General features: G+C 43.6%; 1 protein-coding gene across 1 annotated transcript in view; it reads left to right on the top strand.

The window, feature by feature from the left end:
• The window catches only part of grid2 (glutamate receptor, ionotropic, delta 2), a 436,646-nt gene extending 420,827 nt beyond the window's left edge, over positions 1-15,819 (top strand). The window contains exons 15-16 of the mRNA XM_061071705.1: positions 4,468-4,708; positions 15,367-15,819. Of these exons, the coding sequence (XP_060927688.1) occupies positions 4,468-4,708; positions 15,367-15,819 (694 nt within the window). The remainder of the gene's footprint in view (positions 1-4,467; positions 4,709-15,366) is intronic.
• The last annotated feature ends 7,914 nt before the right edge of the window (positions 15,820-23,733 follow it).

Raw genomic sequence — 23,733 nt, forward strand, 5'->3', positions numbered from 1 at the left:
AAGCATCTTTGCAGAGCTCTGATTGGGCCAATTACCGAGAATAATAGATGATTAACTGCATAAGGCATGATGTAGAGAAGCCTTTTGTCCTAAATCACAAATCTGTTCCTTCTTCTAAGGAACATATACAGCTGAGTCCCATCCTCATGATTCTTATGATCAAAGTCTCCTTTTTGAAATGTTTTTAATGTTTTGATCTGTTTGATCAAGTTGGGGAGTTCATCTTTTACTTAATCAGTTGTTTAGTTTGGGTTCCTTTTGATTATCCAGAATTGGGGGAAAAAAAGTTTGCCTTCAGTGACGCTCTGCACTTTGAACATCACATGAGAACTTTGATCTGTAGATTGTATTATTATTTAAATCATCAGGGGTTTTACAGACAGGAGATAATTCTCAGTTAAATTCCGGTGACAGTCCTTTATCTCTCTTCAAAGAAGAAATACGTATGAATTACTTGTGTTCTCCTTCAAATGTCACCGGTAAACAGCTTTTGTCACCGAGGCGTTTACTGTCCGCAGCAATTGTGTTCACAGATGTTGAAGCGGCTTGTATCCACTCCTCAAGTGCCTCACAAAACCTGTGTGACATGAGGATTTTGCAGCACATAAGAACAGCCCCCCCCCAAATGAGCCAAGATGACAGACAGCAACTCCAGAAATAAAGCGTGCCTCTGCTTTTGACAGACATGAAAAGACATCGGCTCCGACAAGAAATTGGCGGAATTCCAGGCAAGGAATGATGAAATATTTTGAGAAAACACCGCCTGGCTTCTTTGATAGGTGGGATCGCTCTTATTCCATCTCATTAGCCTGTGTGTAATCCGTCTCCCGCCGAGGCTGTCTGTCAGAGTGTGCCGCTACGTTTGAGGAGCATCTGTCCTCAGAGTGACAGATAAAAAGGTCAGCAACCTACTGTATGAAAGGCACAACACCTCTCCAGGAAGAAATCTTTACTTTCATTCACAATTCCTCTGCTGTGATGCCGTCAGGACGCCGGTTAAACTCTGATCAAACCCGACCGCCGTTCAAAAACCTCATCCCAGCCACTTTGGCTTGCATATCAGCTGTGTGCCCTCTGTGTGCAACACTGAAATAGTGTTGCACTGTTTGCTCCTCCAGGAATCAAATCAGGTCTAGACGTCCTGTTCGATGCAACTTTACGATTCAAAAGTGACAGAGACAACAGAGGCAGGTTTGATGTGCGCTGAGGGACGGACAGACTGACTGACTACCTCATATTCACGACAGTAGCATAATAACTAGAGCTGCCACATCATGACCACGGCTCAACACTCAATCACTGCAGATCAGATTGATTTCATTTGTCTTGAGCCAATATTGCTCATCAGCCACACAAAGTCTTATCGATAACCTTGGAGCTAATCTTGATCTGAGCCAAACAATCGCACAATGAAGTCTGCAGCTGGAGGACACGATCTTTTATTAGAATGACTGTAAGTGGATTTACAGTTGGAATTGGTTTGTTTTTTATTCCTCTCTCCTCTTCTCTTCTCTCCCCTTGTCTCCTCTCCCCTTCTGTTCTCTTTTCGTCTCTCCTCGTCTCGTCTGTCCTCTCCTCTCATTTTGTTTCCTCTTCTCTCATTTCCTCTCTCCTTGTTTACTCTCCTCTAGTTTCCCCTCATTTCCTGTCTTCTCCTCTCCTCATTATTTGGTAACTCTCCCCTTGTTGCTTCTCTTCTCGTTTCTTGTGTTTTCTCTCCTCATTTCCTCCCCTCTCCTCTCGTCAGGTTTCAATAACTCTCCCCTTGTTTCGTCTTTTCTCCCCTTTTTTACTCTCCTCTCGTTTCCTCTATCCTTGTTACCTCTCCTCCACACCTACCATTTCCACCATCTCCTTCCACACACATCTCCCATCCCACCACTTCAGCCGAGCCCTAAATGAGAGTGACATGGCAACAGAGCTACGTGCTGAGCCTGTTTGGCTGATTTACATTGAAATGAATCATGTTTTTTTTTTCTTTTTTTTCTGGCTATTGTGGAGTAAATTAATTATGTAAACCGTCTCCAGGACTCATTTGCATTTCTTGATTGATTTCAGTCCATTTTTTGTGAATTCTCAATGGGGGGAAAAACAGGAATGATGAGAGATGGGCACTGTCATTCATGACAGCATGTCGTCATTGAAATTGCCGGAGGCGTTTGCCCCCAGGAAGTCTTGCACGATTGCAGACATCTGTCTCTGTGTACACATGTAGGAAACCTGTTCAAGTTTGCTTGGGAAAGCATGGAATCAAGTTTTTTCCTTTCTCTGAATGTGTATTTGCCCTAGTGATGTCGAATCAGTGGGGTGCAGGGCTGGACTGGGAGAACAAAACGGCCCGGGCATTTTTTGGCTCAGACCGGCCCACATAATTAGCCGAGCACATCTGCCATTAAGACATTTAGAAGACATAAGTTACGTCAATTTAAAGTAGCTCATATTAAAAGTACTTAAGTATCAAAAGTATCTGGTGTTGAAATGTACTTAAGTATCAAAAGTACAAGAACTAAAATTAAAAATGCAAATTGCTTTTTATAGTAGGTCTATACAGACACAAAACAACCCAAAATGTTTCTCCTCAAGATTTATCTCAACTGACTGAAAAATTACAACAACAATATGCATATAATGTATAATTTTACCAATTTTGAACCCTAGATGCTGAGGTTCAAATAGTAATGGACCAGTGCATCTGAACTTCTATTTAACTATAAACAAGTGCCTCTTGTGTCTGCCCAAGAACATTAATAAACCACAGTATAACCACTATACTATAGGCACACAAAATAAGACACTATCTCTTATCCTATTCTAGAGGAAGTAAAAGTCGTAACAAGATTTCTGAAGGTGAACCTGCGGAGGGATAGACCAACCTCTCGCGCTGCCCCCCCCCCCGACGGCAAACACGCCACCGGGACCTGCACATCTCAGGAGGGAGGGGGCAGCGAGTGAGAGAGAGAGAGAGAGAGGTGCGCCGTGGTTAGAGGCGTGCGACGCCAACCTCCGCTGCTCAAGTAACGAGCCAGTTTGGAGAATGTATTGAAAATTGAAAATGCGCGCTCACATGTCTGCCTCCACTCGCTCATCATTGTCGAGTCCTCCTCGCTCGTCTCCCGGCGCACCTGCTGCTGCTGGGCTGGTGAACCCGGCACCACATAGGTCCGTCAGTTTGGCACATTTAGCAGCCTCCACCTCCAGAGACTTCTGCTTTTTTTCCCCGATGCGTTTTTTACTCTTATTATCCATTTTAAGTTTCTGTTTCAGCAGCAGCCCGTCCCGCGACTCCCACCGCCAATGCCATGAGGTCCCGCCCCACCCTGGTTTGTGTTGTGATTGACAGCACTGTCAGGGCTCTCTGAGCCTGTCAGCCCATGATTGATTGACAATGACAAACAATAGACCAATAATATGTGTCGATGCTGGCAACACACTGCTAGCCCTCTGTAGCCAATTGGCCGGCCCAATTGGAGGGAATTTAGAGAGGAAGAAGAGAAAAAAAACAAAACAACAACATAGCGGACCAGACCGGCCCACATTGGGTCAACGGCCCACCGGGATTATGCCCGGTATGCCCGATGGCCAGTCCACCCCTGGTGGGGTGGCTGAGTTTATTTCTCTATCTGTTTGTTTTCTTTATTTGTATGTATGCAGGGAGGTATATGCACAACACAGTACACGTTCCCAGACTGCCCTTTTCCTTTTTTGTCCCTGCCTCTCCTGGCTTCCTCTCGCCTCCGTGGCCTCTTAAATATCCGGCCGAATGCTAACAGAACTGCTGTATGCCTGTCTGCCCATCTGCCTGTCTGTCCGTCCATCTGTGTGTCTGTCCCTTCGTCCGTCTGCCTGTCTGTGTCTGCAGCTCCCCTCCAAACCAAAGCCAGTCAAACAGCAAGCTGCAGGTGAGCACTGGGACCCCATCAACCTCTGAGCTGTATCCCCTCTGAAGGCATCAATCGTGCGACTCAAGCTATAGGCTGCATAATGACATTGTGGCGGTGCGCTTGTGTCGTGCTGCAAAACATATTAATGTTAGCCATAATGAGTGTGACGGCCCTGTGTGGCTCACAGGGAGCATTTTGACTGGCAAACACTGCCCTCAAATGGAAGAGAGGAGTAACAGCAGCTGCAGTCGAAGCTGCACTGTGGTCAGGTTTTGTGCAAATGTCTGGTGTGAATGTTTATGACTCTCCACTGGACAATGTTACTCGTCTGAATGTTGCTGCTGGCTTATTGACAGGTCATGCATCTACACATTCTTTCATGTATGCCTGTATTTTTATGTATGCTTACTTCTGCATGCATGTGTGGACCTCTTTCAATTTCCAGAAACTTGAAGTTACAAAATCACTGACTCATGAAATGTCTGATTCGACTGTTACGTGTTCACAGATATGCAGAATTACATGTTCCAGTGTTCTCTGTGTGTGTTCTTTGCCAACACGCCTGTGTTTCTTGCATTTATCCTAGAATCTTGGAGCTCCAGCAGAACGGGGACATGGATATACTGAAACTCAAGTGGTGGCCGAAGGACAGCCCATGTGACCTGTACAGCTCAGTCCAGACACGGCAGCACAGCAATGCGCTGGACATCCAAAGCTTCGCGGGTGTCTTCTGTGTCCTGGCGGCTGGCGTTGTGCTCTCCTGCCTCATCGCCATGGTGGAAAGCTGGTGGTCACGGAGGAAGGGATCCAGGGTCCCCTCCAAGGAGGTACGGGATTGGATGAGGGGAGGTATAGGGCCTGCACTAGATCCCAGCTCATCTGTCCGAAAGGTGCGGTGTAATAGATAGAAAGGAGAGAAGATAGATTAAGGGGAGAGAAAAATAAAGTATCATTGGAAAGATGGTGATGGGATGGATGATGGGTTTAGTTTTGGGTGGAGCTGAGGCACGGGGAGACGGATGTAATACAAAGTCTAGACTTTGTGGCCATGGGCGCTAAGCTGTAAAAAATACAGCAATTCCTCAAAGTCAGGGTGCACGCGGAATAGAAATACTAGCAGAGCCCTCCCTGTGAAGGAGTTGTGACACTGACAGCGTCTGGATGCTTTCAAAACCTCCTCTGGTCACACTGTCACTTCGCCTGAACTAGATTTGCACTCCAGCAACTTCAGCAACACAACCCAGATAGCACAGCAGGGAGCTGTTTGTGTTGAAGGCTCTTGCACATTGTGACAAAAAGAAACCTGGAGGTGCTGTAGTAACACTCTTAAAGACAGAGTTGATAGCTCTCATAATCTTGTGTATAAAGCCGTGTGGCTCGGTGTATCGAAATACATGAGAAGTGAAAGGTCAGTGTTCTCAGACGTGCTGCGAGGATTGCGTTCATTTCCCTTTCTCAACCATAATCAGGATCTTAATGGGGCAATCAACTTATAAAGCATCCTGTTGTGTTATTAATTCTAATTGTTTGCCTATTACCATCAAATTATCAAAATTATTAAGCAAGGAGTCTTGCTCAGACAAAATCTAATTGAATGTGAGTGTAAACTGAATTAAGCAGCCAATTTAATCTAATTGGATTGAAGAGGGGTTTTGCTCCTGTTTTTTTCCCACTTCCTCCTCATTAGTTTAACCATAGGATCTGCCAGTTATACTGATATCAGATCAGATTACATGTGATGTAATCTTAGATGGCCCGGGCAACATACCAACAACAAACTTACCAACATTACACACTGAGAGAGGTTGGGTAAGGGTTCAGGTATTATGAAGGTGCTGATGTAGCTGCGTGTCGTCACGCTTAAAGTCTTGTCCATAAGAGAAAGGGGTTCTTTCCGTACAGTAATCACAGTTTAGCTTGTGATTCATTTATAATATAGTAGCCTCAAAGTTATTTCTCTGAAATATCCAAACCAAAACGCTTAAGTTTTCAAAAACTTATGTAGCCATATGCAGACATTCATTTTTTACATATAATCACGGCAGCAAGTTTCTCCCTTGTTTGCAGTGTTAGTCAAGCCAAACCAAATCACCATGATGGTACATTGTGAAAAATCCTTTGTAGTCAATGACTAAATATTTTTTTTAATCCTGATAATGCACCATCCCTCTACAACCTCAGTTTGGATCAGTCTGAGTCATAGATTAACATTTACATCTTAAAATCCAGTGAGTATTTTCTCCGTTGGCCCTTAATGAATTCAATAACCTTTAATGCTGACGTCCTGCAAAAGTCTCGCCTCTCTTTTTTTATATGTTTTATTAATGTTGTTTAGATGGTGCTCATTACTTTCAAACAAGCCAAAATGTGTCAGTGTCAAAAGGGCAATCAACCAATTATCCGTCTGAAAAGTTAATGTTTTGGAGGAAAGTGGTCACGGATGGCAGAGTTAAAAGCAGAATACTCAAGCAGCCTGAGGGCCGGTGGGGATGCTGCAGTGTGCCTTGCCCAAGAGGAGCTGATTCACGGTATTAAACAAGAATATTTATACCAACGAGCTGAAAAATAAACCCCTCATTATTTAGCTGCAGCCCCCTGAGAACTGTCCAATCAGCCTATGTCTGGTCGATCACCTGAGCGGGGGCATTATCGTATGCAATCATAGTGACATCATGAGATCCTTCTCATGCTCCCCCATAGAAAGGAAATACAACATCTCCAACACCAAGTCGCTATTCTATTTACAGATGGTAATTACACGAGCTCAGGCCCTTTTCAGCCGAACATAGCAGAGTGATAGCATCGGTGCAACCTCTCTGTGTCAGGAGCCTTTTTTCTTTATCCACAAAAGAAATTGAACCAGCTTTCGATTCAATTTCCGACCTCAGTCCTCCTCATCACGTCCCACGCTTACCAAAACACAGAGGGAGAGTGTAGAGTGCGTGATCCAAATCTAAACTGTGGTGAGTCTGGAAGATGCAAAACATGCCAGTGATGAACTGAAAGAAATGTAATCATGTTTGAAGTAATGTTTCCCCTGTTGGATTTCAGTTAATTATTTATGCATCGGAAATAAATTATAAGCACAGATAACTTTCCACCAAAAGAAAAGTGTTTTTTTGCCATCAGGTAAAATACCTCAGTTTTCAAACACATGTTTTTTTCACCTTTAGCTGCTACCAGACACGGTATGAATACGGGATAATGTCAGGAGATTATTCGGAGAGGCCGTATGATGAGAGCGAAAATGTTTAAGTGAGAAACCTTATAAGGGTTTAAAAACCCTTATAAGGATTCTCAGCGAGCTAGTGGGCACATTGATGAGGTTTCTTACATGTGACTGAATGCAAACATCTCAGGATGTAAAAGCAGTTTCATACACACTGAGGACACCGATGAAGTTGTCAAGAGATCTTGTGCTGTTAACAAAAACACATCATCTCAGCAGCTGAAGTGTTTACGTAACGTCCGGCCTCTGCCTGCCGCGCCATCTCTCACCTGAGCGCTCTGGAGACTTCTGTGTTGTTGTGAACACGTCTGTGCAGAGAAGCTCCAGCTGTGTTGTTCAGCTCCTAAAAACATGCCTAAAAACAACTTTTTTTAAAAATATTTGATAAAGTCAGCTTGAAGTCAACTGGAGAATGAATGGTTTCCTCACCTCTCATTCAGCTTTCAGTCCTACACATATTCAAATCCATCTATTCAGTCGGAAAATAGATGTTTTGAAATATAATATATTTGATTAATGTCATAAAGCATGAGGTTATTCTTTCTACCTGTGGACCAAAATGGGCTTTAATTTACTTTGGCCATTATGTTCATTAACACTGCCGATGTGAATTTCTTCGCCTGACTCCCTGAAACAAGTGAGAGCGACCTCCTCTCCCATCAGCTTAATCCTTGGTGCCGTGCAAATATTAAGTTCCACCTAGAATAAATCAGACAGGACGACAATAATATGGAGAATGGAAATTGCGACTGTAGCCAGGATGATTTAGTGTCAGATCAGGTTAGTTTTAATTTATAAAAGGCCGATAACACCAATCCTCCGGAAAGCAATTTAGAGGAAAACTTCAACACGAAAACTGTGGTTCTAGATGATTAAATGAGCAGCTCCTTATCAAACACTGGTCTATCGTCACGGATTATTGCATCGCTACATCACTGCAACTCCTAACGTTTGGAGAAAGATATTGTATGAGTCTTCATTTAACTGCCCTCATTATGAAATATGCTACAAAGATGGAAATTGGTGTTATTTCAGATGAATAGCTGGTTTTAATCATTTGCGTCACCGTAGTTTGTCAAACTACCTGTACGTTTCATACAGCTCCATTTACCGTGCTCCAATACACCACCTGCAATCGCCTGCAGCGGATGGAGAGGGGCGAGTGGTTAGTTGCATTTATCACGTGTCCTTTGGGCCATTTCTTCATCGATCTACTTTATTGTTTTATTTTAGTTGCTCTCCATTTACATTCGCCTTCCCTTTCTCTTAAACTGAATTGATTTGAGAAGAGACCTCCTGACGCTGTGAGAGGATTTGTATCAGTTCTGTTTAGAGACAATCTGGGGCCATAAACTCACGTGCAGTCTCCTCGTATCTCAGTCAGTTCGCCATGCGCATGTTCCCCCATGCATCTGGCATGCTGGGTGCCATCGAGCTCACACCAAGCTGCAGTGAGAACAACCATGTTCAACAGCAGGCTGGTTGTGGTCTGTTTAAGCTTCATTTGGTTTCTCCAGGGCTGTTATTGCTTCGGTTAATCAAGTTAAATGCATTAGTTACGTATTCACCCAGCATGCCTTTGCTCATCATGCACTGATCCTCTTGCATGTGAGTGAATAAGAAACATCTCCTAGTAGAATTCATGTTGTCTTGTGTATTACCAGGTTTTTTCACACAGACTCACAAACCACAGACCCCCCGCCTCCAGTCCCCTGCTCAGTAACCAGCTTTAATCTGTCATTCAGACCAGTAGTTTTGTTCACCACTGAGCAACCACAAAGACGCCGAACCTTGAGCCGAATCCAAAGTCATGTTAAGCACAGTGTGATTCAGCTGCAACATGCCGGCCCCCCCGCTATCTTCATTAGGCACCGAGAGCAGCCAGTGGAATCAGCCCCATAGTGAGAGCAGGAGTGGAGTCACAACAGTGAAAAGCAGGGACAGCAGGGTTTTAAACGCTGATGCTCTTTGATTCCCTTTGTAGATCTTGATCAAGGATGTTGCATATTAAGGCACCAGGCAGTCACTGGCATAGGGAACATAGGGGAACATCTGTAAGAGAGAAAATGACCCCATAGGTCATCTGTGCAAGCAACTTCTCACCACCCACAGTTACCTTGGATGAGTGAAGAGTGGGTTGACAAAACACACAACTCTTAGATGGGTTTGTTCCCTGTTTCGAAGCAACAGTCAGCACTGCTGCTTCTATCCATTACCATTCCACACCTATAACTGAGTGCTTATTATTGTAACCATGACAACATGGATCTATTTTAGCCTAAACTACAATCTTTTTCAATATCTAGCTAAGGACCACGTGGTTGATTAAGTTCGAGGATTCACTGTCCAACAGAAAATCCATTTTATTAATTTAGAAATCACATGTGGATAGTTTTTACATATAAATTCCATTGTCTTATCTCACTTTTAATATCGGAAGACACTTGATAGAGATGAAAAATAATCAAAGTCCCGATCCTCAGGGTTTTTGTAGAAGTGGGAGTAAGAGTGTGTTTAAAACACAAATAAAAGCAAAGTATTTATTAAGCAGTGGGAGTAAAACAGTGAGATATCCAAGTTAAACGAACAGTGTGTTATTAGAAGAGCGTTTCCAGTGCTTCCATGGTGAAAGTGAAGTCGGCTCACTCAGCCATGATCATTTGGATGCTTGACCTCAGACCTTCATCCTGTCGGAGCGTTGACCTATCGATTGCCATCGGTTTGACTCGAGGGTTGCTCCGAGCAACCACTGAACCCAAAGTGGTCAATGTGCGTCAAACAAAGTGCTTATCGGATCATTGAACAGCGACCAAAACGCCCCACATACACACACTATCAGAGTAATCCCGTAATTAAACAAACAAGCTCACTTCACTGGGACTGGTGCATTCACTTTTTTAACCTTCCAGAAAATGACTGTCAACAATACTATTCAACCATAAATAGGTCAAATCATGTAAAATAGTTCTAATAACCCTCTCTGATCTGAACTCCGTGCAGAACGACTTGAAAATATCAACCAGCTGCAAAGACATTTGCCGAGAACGAAGCAGGAGGGAGATAGAAAAAGAAACTGACTCAGTGGATGAAGGAAGACAAATTTCATTTAACTTCAAAGCAGCTGATAAGATAATTGCACATGTTGCATTTTAATCGACTGGGGAAAACTGTGTAACTCTCCATGCAATTTGGTCGTAGTCATGACCAATTTAGTGAGTCTGGTGAGTTTAATGTCATCTCACTTCCCAAAGTTAATAAATGAAGCAAACCTTAAAGCTTGTAATTAATTCCACCGTATGATTTGCTCTCCGTCAGTTTAAATGAAGAACTCAATGGCCTCCGTCTCGCTGTCACAGTTAATGTTAACACCGCTCCAGACCGTCGCACTGGGCCAAGAACACGCGGCCCCCTGTGCGCCGCTGAAAGCTCCACATCAATTTTTAGAAAGCCCGGTTGACCTACTCTTTATGCATGGGCTTCGAAAACTTGGCTTGCTGAGATACTTTGGCAACCGGAGTATGAATTGGGATTGCACACTTGGCAGGAGAACTTCAAATGTCCTGCCTCCATGCACTGAGAGACTAACTGTGGAGGACATTCAGGCTAGTATCAGCCACACAGTGATTCCCATGATTTACGCCACTAATCCTCAATGCATTATGAATTAGCATCTGTCATTTTTCAGATTTCATTTGAAATTCATGTACGTACTTTAGAAGTCACGGTTTAGTCATTTGGATCGAGACCTGTGGACAGTGCACAGATTCACGGCGCTCATCATTCATACATCTTAAGAATCAGAAAATCAAAAGACGTTACATCTTACAGCGGCTCACACACCAACGAGCTCGCCTTCGCGCCGTGTCGAACGTGTGTCAGTACAACAAAAGCTCCAACTCTTTGTCTGATATGTCATATCATGAGATTTCCCATTCATGCGTCCCTTCTCTCGCCAGCAGTTATCAGGTTATGTTTCCCACGGTGACACATGCAACTTAAGATACAAATCACGACTGTGTTCATCCATCAAGCTGTACGGCCAAAACATCCCCCCCCCCATGTGCCACATACATGCACCCCTACATGCTTTCAACATACATGAATACCCACAACCCACTGTTCAAACTCCAGTTCGACTTTGCTGTTTTGTGTCTGTTTCTCATACATACTAAAATATGCATAACTACATACTGTGCATTATGTCTTTAACATGCATTCATACCTGACGCTGTGGTGATGTGTTAAACTGCTTTTGACTGTGGGCTTCCTGTCTGTGTTTCTGTGTCTGTGCTGCGGTTCTGTGTTGTGTGCAGTGGTATGGCTGACGTTGCTTTTCGATGTGAACAGTTTGCTTGTGTATTTCTACCCATCTTAAACAGTCGCAAATACACACACCGCACACACAGCCGCACAATGTGGCTCACCAATCATAAGAACTGTATTGTGACTAAAGGACATACACACAATACAAAAGGGGATCATGTAACCGTCTCCCTCCAAGTCTGAAAGAGTTTTATAATACACATTTTGACACTACAGCGTGCTCCACATAATTGGTGCATTTTCTTAAAATTATAAAACTATTTGATTATTTCAGAAGCATCTGAACTCATTTTGGGTTGGGTGTGCAATGTCTGGGTATATCGATAGTTTTGTGTCTATGATGGAAAATGGATCAAGTTGCTCAAAATTAAAAGGTATAACATATACTGCAGCTATTTCCTGATCATGTCTGAGGCCCATTGCATTCACTACAGGGGCAGATGTATGACTTCAACTTTTCTGTCTGATATATGTTCTTAAAGAGGTTTATATGAAAGAGTTCTGTCATTGGCATCTCCATGAATTCAAAAATGAGATTCTGTTGCTGCATATAATCAAAAATAATCATATTTACCACTGTCAGAACTCTTCCATAACAGATATAACTGTGGTTTTGACCATGTTTGATATCTCGGACTTAGCACGAGAAGAGCCGGCTCTCCCTTGTGTACCATCAACTTAAAACTGCCGACCTCTCATTTACTGAATTGTTATGAAAGGGAATCGCCGGCCTCCTCGTTCTAACTCCAGATTATGATCTGTGGCTCTGTGGCTCAAAGCTCTCATACTCTGTCCAGTGTTCTGTTTTTGTAGATAAGTACACTGTGTTGAGGGGGGGTAGCGGGCGAGGGGAGAGAAAGAGAGAGCGAAAGAGAGAGAGAGAGAGAGTGGGGGAGAGAGCCATAGAAAATGCCATTTAAACATCTCCCCTTTCCAGGTGTGTAACGACTGTGTGAATGTCTCTCTGAGGACACAACACAGAACGACCTGCCTAACTGTGTGCGCTGACTGACTGCCATGTCTTTCTTCTCGCTCACCCCCCACCCGTCTGTCTCTCCAATTGACTCCTCTCTCTCCTCCACCTAACCATCCCTCCATCTGCCTGATCTTGTCTGTCACTCATCCTTTCTCTTGTCTCCGCCCGTCTGCCGTTCTTCTGCCTGTGTGTCTTTTTCGGCCTCTTTCTTCTTCTTCTTCTTCTTTCTTTTGAATCCTCCCCCTCGCATTTACGCAAACACACAAACACATTTATATGAATTGCTCCACACCTCTCTCTCATCAAACCTCTCTCTTGCTGTCTCTCTCCTTCTGTCCCTTTTGCTCTCACACACACACACACACTCACACACGTTCACAAAACACACACTCACACCAGACACAGGCAGATGGCCCATCTGTCAGGCAAGCTGCCGACCAGTGCCCTCACGGCCCCAACGAGCGCCCCCTTGCCCTGGGCGGTCAAGCCCAGAACCAGGGACCCAACACGGCCAACACCAGCGCCCCCACCGCCACCCATTACCAGCCCCCAGCATGCTGCGACATTCCCTGTGCCCTTATCGTGCAGCACTCCTACGAACCCGCCAACCCCTCCGAGCTCACACCCAAAATGAGAATGACCACCTTCACCACAGCACCGCCCACCCCAAGGTTATATATACAATAGGAGATAAGACTAAATCATTGGTTAGTAATGCCTGTCAGACAGATGTTACTTGTAATGTGATGATATGAATAATGCTGGTGGAATTAGACAAAAATGGAAAAATCAGGTAGTGAGGTTCATGCTTCTGTGTTCAGTGTAGCAAAGCTCTCTGCTAACGTACCTCTTTCATATTCTTTCATGTACCTGAGATGTGCAGCGATGCCTTGTTACCATTAGAGGGTGCTGTCTTCCTATCTAGAGGAAGACGGAGCATCATCTTTGACCAGCACAAGTCAAAGTTACATGTATTTGCAGGTAAAATCCTGCAGTAAAGTATTTATTTTATGTAACATAAAGATACTACAAATGAAGCCACCAACCAGTTTATGGTGTGAAGTTGGCTTTGTTCTCTAAGATAATGCCTTTGCAATACACACAAAGAAAATAAATAGAGATGTATATTTAAATACATTTTAGGCATTTAGATTTAAAACTGTATTTATGTCAGTATCGCTTATAATCATTAAGTTGGGTCAGTGTTCACATATGTAATGTTTCAGTGAGTTTTAAAATGGCAGGGATCCTAAACGCAGCCAGGTCCGATCCCGCTGTTCCTTCCCTTTCAACCCCTCCCACCACTGATCTGCTTTCACACACGGCAGACTGACCATTTGTGATTCACTCTTCTCTTTCGCCCTCCTTCATTTCTTCTGTTACCAACCAAAACCTTCGAAACCCCCCCTCCTCCTTCAAACACTTAGTGTGATTATGATAGTGTCACGACACACACTAGCGCCCCCTCGTCCTCTCCCTCCTCCTCCCCCCGTTGCCCCCTCCTCCTTAGATGGTAACCAGGGGCGACCGCGGCTGGTCCCCTCTGTCCACGAGCGACACACAGTAGGGACAGTGCCCCGTCCAGAATCCCCAGACCCGAAGGACACGGTCAGTAAATCTACTCTTTGCCTTTACCGTGAAGAAATGCCAAACTCAGCACCCCCCCCCCTTACACCACCCACCTCCCTCCCCCTGAGATCCTTCAGATACTTTCCCTCCCTCCGGTAAACACCTTGTCACATGTTTGGAAAATGCAAAAGAGCAGTAAAGGTTTTGGCAACGCTCTCCAGCATCTTTCTCCCTCTCTCTCCTCACCTCATCCATCGCAACCCGAGCTCGCTCTGCACAACCGTCCACTTCCATTCCCCTTCAGTAAAAGCATGAACCACCTCTCACTGAGTGTTGCCATCTTTTAGTCTATGTGGATAAGTAATGTGTCGTATAATGATATAGTTGTATATAGTTAATAATGTATGCTTTGTAATTTGTAAGTTTCATTTACCTCGTATAAGTCAAGTTAAAGCTTAAGTTTATGTATGTGTGTAGAAGTGGTCTTGTTAAGATTGTTAAGGTTTGATTGGAGTTACAGCGTCTATGATCTATAATAATTGCAGTGATGAATTGTATGGAGCCTGACAAAAAAAAAGAATTCACTTGAAAATGAGAAGTCGATCTCAATGTGAATGTTTTGGGGCTAGAATGCAACACAGGTGACAAAGAAAATAATTTAAGATAAGTAATGTACTATTGAGCGTTCAGACTGGCTTCTATAATACAACTTGCATTCGTAGTGTAACATAGTTTGTGTGTGTTACCGTGTGATCACCAGTGTTGACCCAGCACACCCTGGAATGGCAGCGCACACAGCACGAGGTTGTGTTTCCTGTGTGTATTCCAGATGATCTGCACTCCCTTTACTTTAAAGCCTTGTAGAAGTGTGTTTGTGTTTCTCTCTTTCAATATCCGCTCAGAGTGTGCTTCTCTATCCTTCCCTCCATCTTTCCCCTGCTTTCCCCTTTCGATCCCCCCCCCGCTTCCTGTAACATCCCTGCTTCCCTTCCATCACCATTGATTTATTGCTTAAATTCTGTGTCATCCCTCGCTCTCATCCTCACACCACTGCACTCACATGTACCACAACATTTTTATGATCGTGCCAAAACATTTTGTTTGGACTCACAAATGCCGTGTTTCCCTCATCCTATCATCACCTGCGTTGTCCAACACCCTTCTTTTACTTTCACGATTATCCTCACTGTCCATTTACGCTGCTCTTTGCCTCTTCCCCTTCTCCCTTCCTTAAACACTGCTCCTGGATCTTTCTCCTCTTCACTCCTTTTCTCCAATATCCGACTCCACACCTCATTTCGGTTCCAATTTCCTTCCCTCGCCATTAACCTCTCTTCCCTTCTATCATTTACCATCACTGCTTCTTTCCTGCCCCTCCCCACCTGCAGGACGATAAGGAGATCGACTTGGAGCACCTACACCGCCGGGTTAACAGCTTGTGCACCGAGGATGAGAGCCCCCATAAGCAATTCTCCACCTCTTCCGTCGATTTAACGCCCCTCGACATGGATGCGCTGCCAGCTGCGCGACAGGCCCTCGAGCAGATCAGCGATTTCCGCAACACCCACATCACAACCACCACCTTCATCCCCGAGCAGATCCAGACCCTCAGCCGCACCCTCTCCGCCAAAGCCGCAGCTGGATTTTCCTCTGGTTTCAGCAGCGGCGGGGGCGTCCTCCAGGACCACCGGACTGGTGTGGGCCCTTTCAGGCAGAGGGCCCCCAACGGTGGCTTCTTCCGCAGCCCCATTAAAACAATGTCCTCCATCCCCTACCAGCCCACAGGTCCGGGACCCAACTTTGGATATGGCAACGATCCAGACAGGGGCACCTCCATATGAGGAGTCGCTAAGAATGTGGTCGGTTCAGGAGGAGGAGGAGAAGAAGGAAGAGAAAGAGCAGGAGGTGAGGTGGTTAGAGACAGTCACGGGGTGGTTGAACAAATACATCACGGCTAAGGATAGAGATCTGTGTACATAGGAATCTCTCTGTTTTATATGTGGAGAAGACGACGGAGGTGGAGCTCTGCTGGGCCGTCTCCTGATCCTCCCGCAAACCAAGCTGGTGAGGTGCCAGAGGGGGAAGAGGGAGGGGGATCTTTGCTTTATTGATGTCGTTCTTGTGATTTTTTGGGGGGATTCTTTTGGGAAATAAAGGGGTGTGAAAGGGAATCTTATTTTTTATAGTTTTGGTTTCATGCCATGAGGACCGCCTCATGTGAGGGACATTTGCTGAAATGACCGGACTCCTATTACTGTCTGAACCCCGCCTCGGAGGGTTCAGTTTGTACGACTCTAACCGCAGGAAATACTTCATAATTCTTGTGAGCTCCCAGGCTGGCATTGGTGGAAGACTGGCACTGTCTGGAAGCAACATCAACTAATAAGCAATTTTGGGGCTGTTATTTCATGAAGGTATATATAACCACAGTTTTGTCCGTAGCCCTGGGAGTGCACACAGGAAACCCCTTGTAGTTTTTAAAAGGCCCCATCTCAGTGAATATTGGAGGAATCCACTTCTCCGGGGTTTCTCTGCCTTTTTGCTATGTGGGAGTCCCTTCTTGATCTTCTCCGGTGTTGTTCCACCAATACCTCGGGTTCTCGATGTGTGAGTATCTCCAAGATGGTGTCAACACAGTGGCCTGACTAGACCTACGACTTTACAGCGGAATGCTGACACAGTGATGGTGCGTCACTCTGAGAACTGTTGAAATGCAGCGCAACAGTACGACACTGTAGAATCACCGACCTGGTGCATCGATCTTAAACTACGTCTGCCATTTTGGTGCATCAGCCTGAAACTCTGACCATTTTGATGCACATTAAAGACTCTTTGTCAATTCCACTGCACTGTACCAGTGCCCACAGACCTGTAAGTGATTGTATGTAGAGCTGACCTTTTTCTTTTTCTCACCTGTATTGTGCTATCTGCTTATCGAGACAAGGTGAGAACCTTGAATCAGACTCTGAGAGGGATAGTAAAAGGGATGTTACAAAAAAACCTTCTTAAAGAGAAAAAAAACACATAAAAGACGAGCCGAAAGACTTCAAAAAGCGTATGCTTATTATATGTCTTTTATTGAATTTTGTTTTTGAAAAAAAAATAGATTTTAATGCGTGGAATGTGTTTTGGTCAGGAAGTACAAAAAAATAACATTGTTCTGAGCTGTCTGCTTGTTTTTTTATTTTCCTCAGCAAACTTTGAAAAACTGCTAAATGAGTGATGTAGTTTCTGGGTTTTTGCATAACTGTCATTCAGACTTTTACTTTTGATTTCCTTTTTTTCTTCCTTTTGCTTAATTATAGTGCTGCCATGGCCTTGGTGTTTAAAGATAAAAAGCTAATTCTGTAAGGTCATGTCCTGTTTGAGTTCATCGATCACTTCTTTTCAGGTTCGAGTGGGGAAGCAGAGTTGATTTTGTGTTAAGGAGAAGCCATTGCAACAAGCATCTTCAGTACAGGCCTTATATGTTGACTATAGCGAGTCATACCCTCCCAACACCCAACTTATCACCATGTACATTTAAGAGCAGCGAGTCCGTGGCTGTACTTTTGGGTCATGGGAATGTCACCAACAGTCAATGGCCACTGGAACCCTGTGGCTGCCTTTTATGAGACGAGTTCAAAATATACTTCTATTTCATATCTGTAATATAAAGGGTACTGTTTATATACCTTGTTTTTTTTTAAGTGCCAATTAATTAAACAGAGACCATTTAGGTGCATTTTGGGGGCGGGGAAGTGGATCGGTATGTTAAGATCATTAAAAGGTATTTTGTGGATTTGGGGGTCAAATGGAACCAAACCTTTTTTTTTTTTCACTAACACTGTATTAATAATTGATAATGTTAGTTGTTTAGGACAAGTTTTCAGTTTGTTATCTTTAAGAACTAAAACCGCAAAATTGTCGCGCATAGAGAACTCAGTTGAGCCACGGTGTTATTGAAGCAAGCGTTCTTAGGCATCCTTTTCTTATATTAGGCTACAGTATGGCTATTGAATGACAAATAGGACACAGACATTTAAAAAAAAGTTTTATTTAGTATAAATGAGAGAGACATTATAAAAATGTATATTTTACATGTTTATGCTATTTTTGTTTAACAAAAAAGAACAGAGTATATCATGATGAGCTTTAGTGTTGAGTTCAGCGGTCACATCACTGCGTGTGGTTTTCCCGTGTCCCGCCCATGGTCAACATACAACACACACACACTTTGCTTTTCTCACGTCATCCTGAGTTCATCGTATTATTTGCTGGCTAAATAACAAAAAGTGGCAAGTCGATTAAAAAGAGAGCATGCACAAACTTGCTGTTGCGCTATCTGTTAACATTTTTAATTTCATACATAGAACTACAGGATTTAATTGATAATTTTCAAAAAGTTTATGATGTACAGTATTTAATATAGGCCTATTTTGTTGTATGTGTTGCATATTATTCAAAAACTGAACAAATTGGGGCCTCTGTTACAAGTGGCAAAGCTTTCTGTGTATAATTTGTCTAATAAACAGGTTTTCTACAGTGGGATCGTATTTGTCGTCTTTGCCAAAGGTGGTGAATTTCATCAACAAATTGTGATTGATAACTACCGTTATACATTGTTGTTATTGTTTGTGATTCAGGGGCTCGCATCATCCCCAACATCTGTGACTTTAAAGAACTGTCCATGGAGATAAGATGTCCACCTCACAACTATTCCTTCCAGTTCTTTGTGATGACCCATCTATAAACAAATGTAATCTTTCAACAATATTACCAAATTTCCTTCAGTGTTCATTCCCGGTGGATGTGTCCTGTCTAAGCTTTTCCACAAGTTGTGCCATTTTTGCTGTAAAGTTGATCCAGACATCGGTGAGTAGACGTAAACATGCTTGAATCAAAGACGAAACAAGGTTGCTGTAGCCAAAATGATTTTGTTTAGTTAGACATCCATGGAAGATTGATGTGTGACGTCATAGAAGAATCCAAAGTGATCAACAATTATTCCACAGTCAATAGTTCTGCAAAAAAAAACAGTCTTAAGTTTCAAACCTCTGACAATGATTAACCAAGTCTTTCAGCGATTTGTAAACTCGCATCTCATTGTAATTTTGACCTTTTAAATATCAATGAGCCAATTGATCCAGAACGGACAGAATTGATTGAAGCAGGGGGGAGTGTCCTTTAATTATAGATTAAATGCATTTTACCTACTTGAAGCTGCAAATAATTTTCATGAGGAAATACTTGATGATTTTCTTTTTGTGAGGAATAGATTTTTTGTTCAAGCATGAGCTGAGCTTTTGTGTCTTTCGCTCCAAATCCCTTCAAAGGCCTGTGTGCTGCTGTTAACAGCTGGAGAGAGACACTGCTGCTGCTGTCAAGTTCAGTGGAGCACTACATTGTAGTAGCCTGGTGTAACCAGACGGGGACGCTGTTTAGCTCCCCTGAGTTTCAGAGATATCCCTGAATCTCAGTTTGTGCGCTGTTATAAGGTAAGTGACAGCCATTTGCCACATATTGGGAATTAATGGAATAATAAATACATTTTTAGATTTTTATGGATAGTTAAATTCCATGTTGCACCAACGATTGACACCCAACTTGATGTGAGGCATCATATATTTGGAAGTCAGGGGAGAGATCAGCTCATCGACGACATTGGTTAGTCTGAGTCATTATGATAGTTTTTGAAATTTCCCCAGATTCTCTACCTAAATTTTCAGTCTCGTCGTTTCGTGCAGTGAATGTTCACCTTCATTTATAATCCCTTGAGGGTTTCTGGAAGCAACAATAGAAACCAATTTTCAGAGGTGCAGGATTAAAGCTTTTACTTAAGAAAGTTTAGCAAAGCAACAACACAGAAAAAACTATGTGTAAAAGTGTTACTCTCAAAATTGTCCTTTTGTTTTTTTAAGTGTTTTAAGCAAAATCAACGTACAGAACAAGTATTTTATTGATCTTATTGTTTCCTTAAATGTTTAACTAAGGCGTGTTATAAATAATATTAATCAATAGCCTCATAACATATGTTATAACATAAATCCTAAATGTTGATCTTCAGAGTAGATTGTAACTAAAGCAAAATAAAGAAGGTAAAATGTATATTTTGATCAATACTTGTTTTTTCCAATATTATAAAAATATAATTTCCCTTATATTGAACAAAGAAACTGGAGAAGTTAGAGAAGCTAATTTGAAAGCTTCATATAAAGTTTTGGAGTAAAGCACTTCATCAGGGTATCAGAAGTGGATTAAAGTCTTGGTCTGAAGTTGGAGTGTAGTTTTTTCACTAAAGTACTTCATCGAAGTATCAGACGTGTATTAAGTGAAGTACAGTGAAGTTTTGAACTCCCAGCTCTCCTCGCTGCTTCAGCCTCGTGCCCGTCGCGCCTCCGTCTCCCGGGAGACGGGGATGAGGAGCGGCAGCACGCAGACTCCTCTCCCCCCCCCACTCCCCTCTCTCTCTCCATGCAGGAACCCCCCACGCGTGACCAATGGAACATAGAGTCTCCATTGTGGCCGCGACACTTTAATAATCGCCAGATACAATATCCAACCTGTCGGTAGCTTCAGGAGCCCTGCCCGGCCCGTTGGACTGGGGGGCTCGTAGGTGGGAAGAGGGGGCGAAGGCTCGGCGCCAGACCTCTAGCCCGCAAGACGTCCCCGTGATGAATACATGAATAAAAAATAGAAAAGGCTCATGTCTGCTCATCTCTGAAATTATGGGATTCCTTCCCATAAATTCCGCACAATATCCAGCTTCTCTATAGATTTAGATCGTGCAGCGAGCCCTGCCTTTCTAAGCTTTCTTGATATATGGACTATTTCCTGTCAGAGTAGTGAAGTTGAATTGAGACCGCTGCTTATGAGGTCGATTTCTCTCCTTTAATGTTGGACACCAGCCACAAACAGTTGCTGCCTTTGATCACTGTGCCTCATACATTGGGCTACTGTAAGAAACACGTTGCTTATATCCTTCTTATCCTAAATCCACCGTGGCAATTAGGTTAAATAGCCAATTTCCACCCAGCAATTAGTCCATTGTTCATTTGCCAGGTTATAGGCCTAAAGTTTGCATCTCACTAAGCATGGTTGCTTTGATCAGTAGACTGCAGGTGATTTCCTCAACAGCTATCATTTGTCCAAACTTAATTCTTCCAGTTTAAACAACCTGTCCTTTTCAGCTCAAACTTTTAACTAGGGATAAGAGAAGACTTTAGTGGGGCTAAGTGAAAATAAAAATAAGAAGGCCTAAAAGGTGTAATTAAATAAAATAAAATTAAATATTAAGTGTATACAGAATCGGTGCCTATATGAAAAGAACAATGTAGAAACGACAATAAAAATAAACAAGTTACATGAGACAGTGAAACTGATTCTAAACAAAAGTGGCAGTAAGTAGAAATTATATGTGAGTTATACACATGATATTGAAATAATGTGAAGAAAAAACTGGAATGATACATATTGCACATTAATATTTATATTTCACAAATAAAATAATTTATGATTATTTATATATGTTGTCTTTTCAAAGTTGTGCAAGTGTGTGTGGGGGTGTCTTCTCCTCCAGCCTGTTTCCCAGTTGCCAGCCGCGCGCTCCACAGGCCTGCACGGCTCCTCAGCTCCGGAGAGGAGCGCTGCTGAGCCCTGCTCATGTTTCCGTTCCCTGTGAAGACCTTTCTCCCGACAGGGCGTTCCGAGGGCCGGATCAAAAGCTTTCAGAGCCGCCTCAAAAGAAAAATGGAAACTCGAGATGATCTTAGAATGAATGAATTGACAATGAGCGCGCGAGCCCCTGGAGCCGGAAAGATTGTTTAACTTTGTTTTTTTTGTTTGACTTTTTTATTTTTGTTTTTTATTTTAACTTATTTCATGTGTTTGTGCTATTTGTTTTTATTAAAAACTCAAATACCGGCGGGGTAACGTGCATTTTAACAGTATTAGGGGTACATATTTTTTATTAAATGTATTTATTTCAGTGCCCACATAAAATAATGTGTTAAACCTGATATCTCACTGGTGTATCACCTGAAATCCCCAGTGTGGTAGAGTCCCATCCATCCATCTTTACTCTTATCGTTTAGGATGTTCTTCTCTGTCTATCTAACTATCTATCTATCTAACCATCCATCCATCCATCCATCCATCCATCCATCCATCCATCCATCCATCCATCCATCCATCCATCCATCCATCCATCTTAACCCCTTATCGTTTAAGGATGTTCTTCTCTGTCTATCTAACTATGTTTCTATCCATCCATTCATTCATCCATCCATCCATCCATCCATCCATCCATCCATCCATCCATCCATCCATCCATCCATCCATCCATCTTTAATCTTATCGTTTAGGATGCTCTTCTCTGTCTATCTAACTATCTATCTATCCATCCATCCATCCATCCATCCATCCATCCATCCATCCATCCATCCATCCATCCATCCATCCATCCATCCATCCATCTTAACCCCTTATCCTTTAAGGATGTTCTTCTCTGTCCATCTAACTATGTTTCTATCCATCCATCCAACCATTCATCGATCCATCGATTCATCCATCCATCCATCCATCCATCCATCCATCCATCCATCCATCCATCCGTCCATCTTAACCCCTTATTGTTTAAGGGTGTATTTCTCTGTCTATCTAACATCCATCCATCCATCCATCCATCCATCCATCCATCCATCCATCCATCCATCCATCCATTCATCCATCCATCCATCCATCCATCCATCCATCCATCTAACTCCTTATCGTTTAGGATGTTCTTCTCTCTAACTATCCATCCATCCATCCATCCATCCATTCATCCATCCATCCATCCATCCATCTTAACCCCTTATTGTTTAAGGATGTATTTCTCTGTCTATCTAACTATCTTCATCCATCCATCCATCCATTCATCCATCCATCTAACCCCTTATCGTTTAGGATGTTCTTCTCTCTAAATATCCATCCATCCATCCATCCATCCATCCATCCATCTTAACCCCTTATCGTTTAAGGATGTTCTGCTCTGTCTATCCATCCATCCATCTTTACTGCTAATTGTTTAAGGGTGTTCTACTCTCTCTGTCTATCCATCCATCCATTCATCTATCCATCTATCCATCCATCCATCTATCCCTCTATCCCTCCATCTATCCATCTATCCCTCTATCCTCTATCCATCTTTCTATCTTTCCATCTATCCATCCATCCATCAATCCATCCATCCATCCATCCATCCATCCATCCACCGATCTGTTCGATCTGAACCCCCCCCCCCCCCCCCCGGTTGGTTCAGTGACACGGAGGAAGTCATTGCACGTGAAGACTCTTCGACGGTTGAGGCCAAACTGACTGACACTCAGACACGTGACGCACACACGCGGACAGGTGCGGGAGCTCCTGCCCAGCGTGCGCACGCCTCGCGCTGCCCACGCTCCTGACCTGAAACCACGCCGCCCCCCCCCCCCCCCCCCGTGCGTCCTGTGGGAGGTTCCTCTTACCTCCCTTTGCGTGGAACCCTCCTCGAATCGCTACGTGATCACACGCAGTCCTGCTTCGGGGGGCCGTGACCACCTCTCCCGGGTCCGAGCGAGCCTTCCCATTGGACGTCCACACGCGACCGGCGCGGGGAGGGGGGCTCCCAGGCGCGTGCCGCTTTTTAAACAGACCCCGCGCCTCGAGACACCAGAGAAGGAGTCCCGCACGCGACCCGTCTACACCCGCACTGTGCGTGTCCCTGAGAACTCGTCTGTACCAACGCCCGTGGAGAC

This window comes from Limanda limanda, chromosome 5 (genome assembly GCF_963576545.1).
Source record: "Limanda limanda chromosome 5, fLimLim1.1, whole genome shotgun sequence".
In the NCBI taxonomy this organism is placed as follows: Eukaryota; Metazoa; Chordata; class Actinopteri; order Pleuronectiformes; family Pleuronectidae; genus Limanda; species Limanda limanda.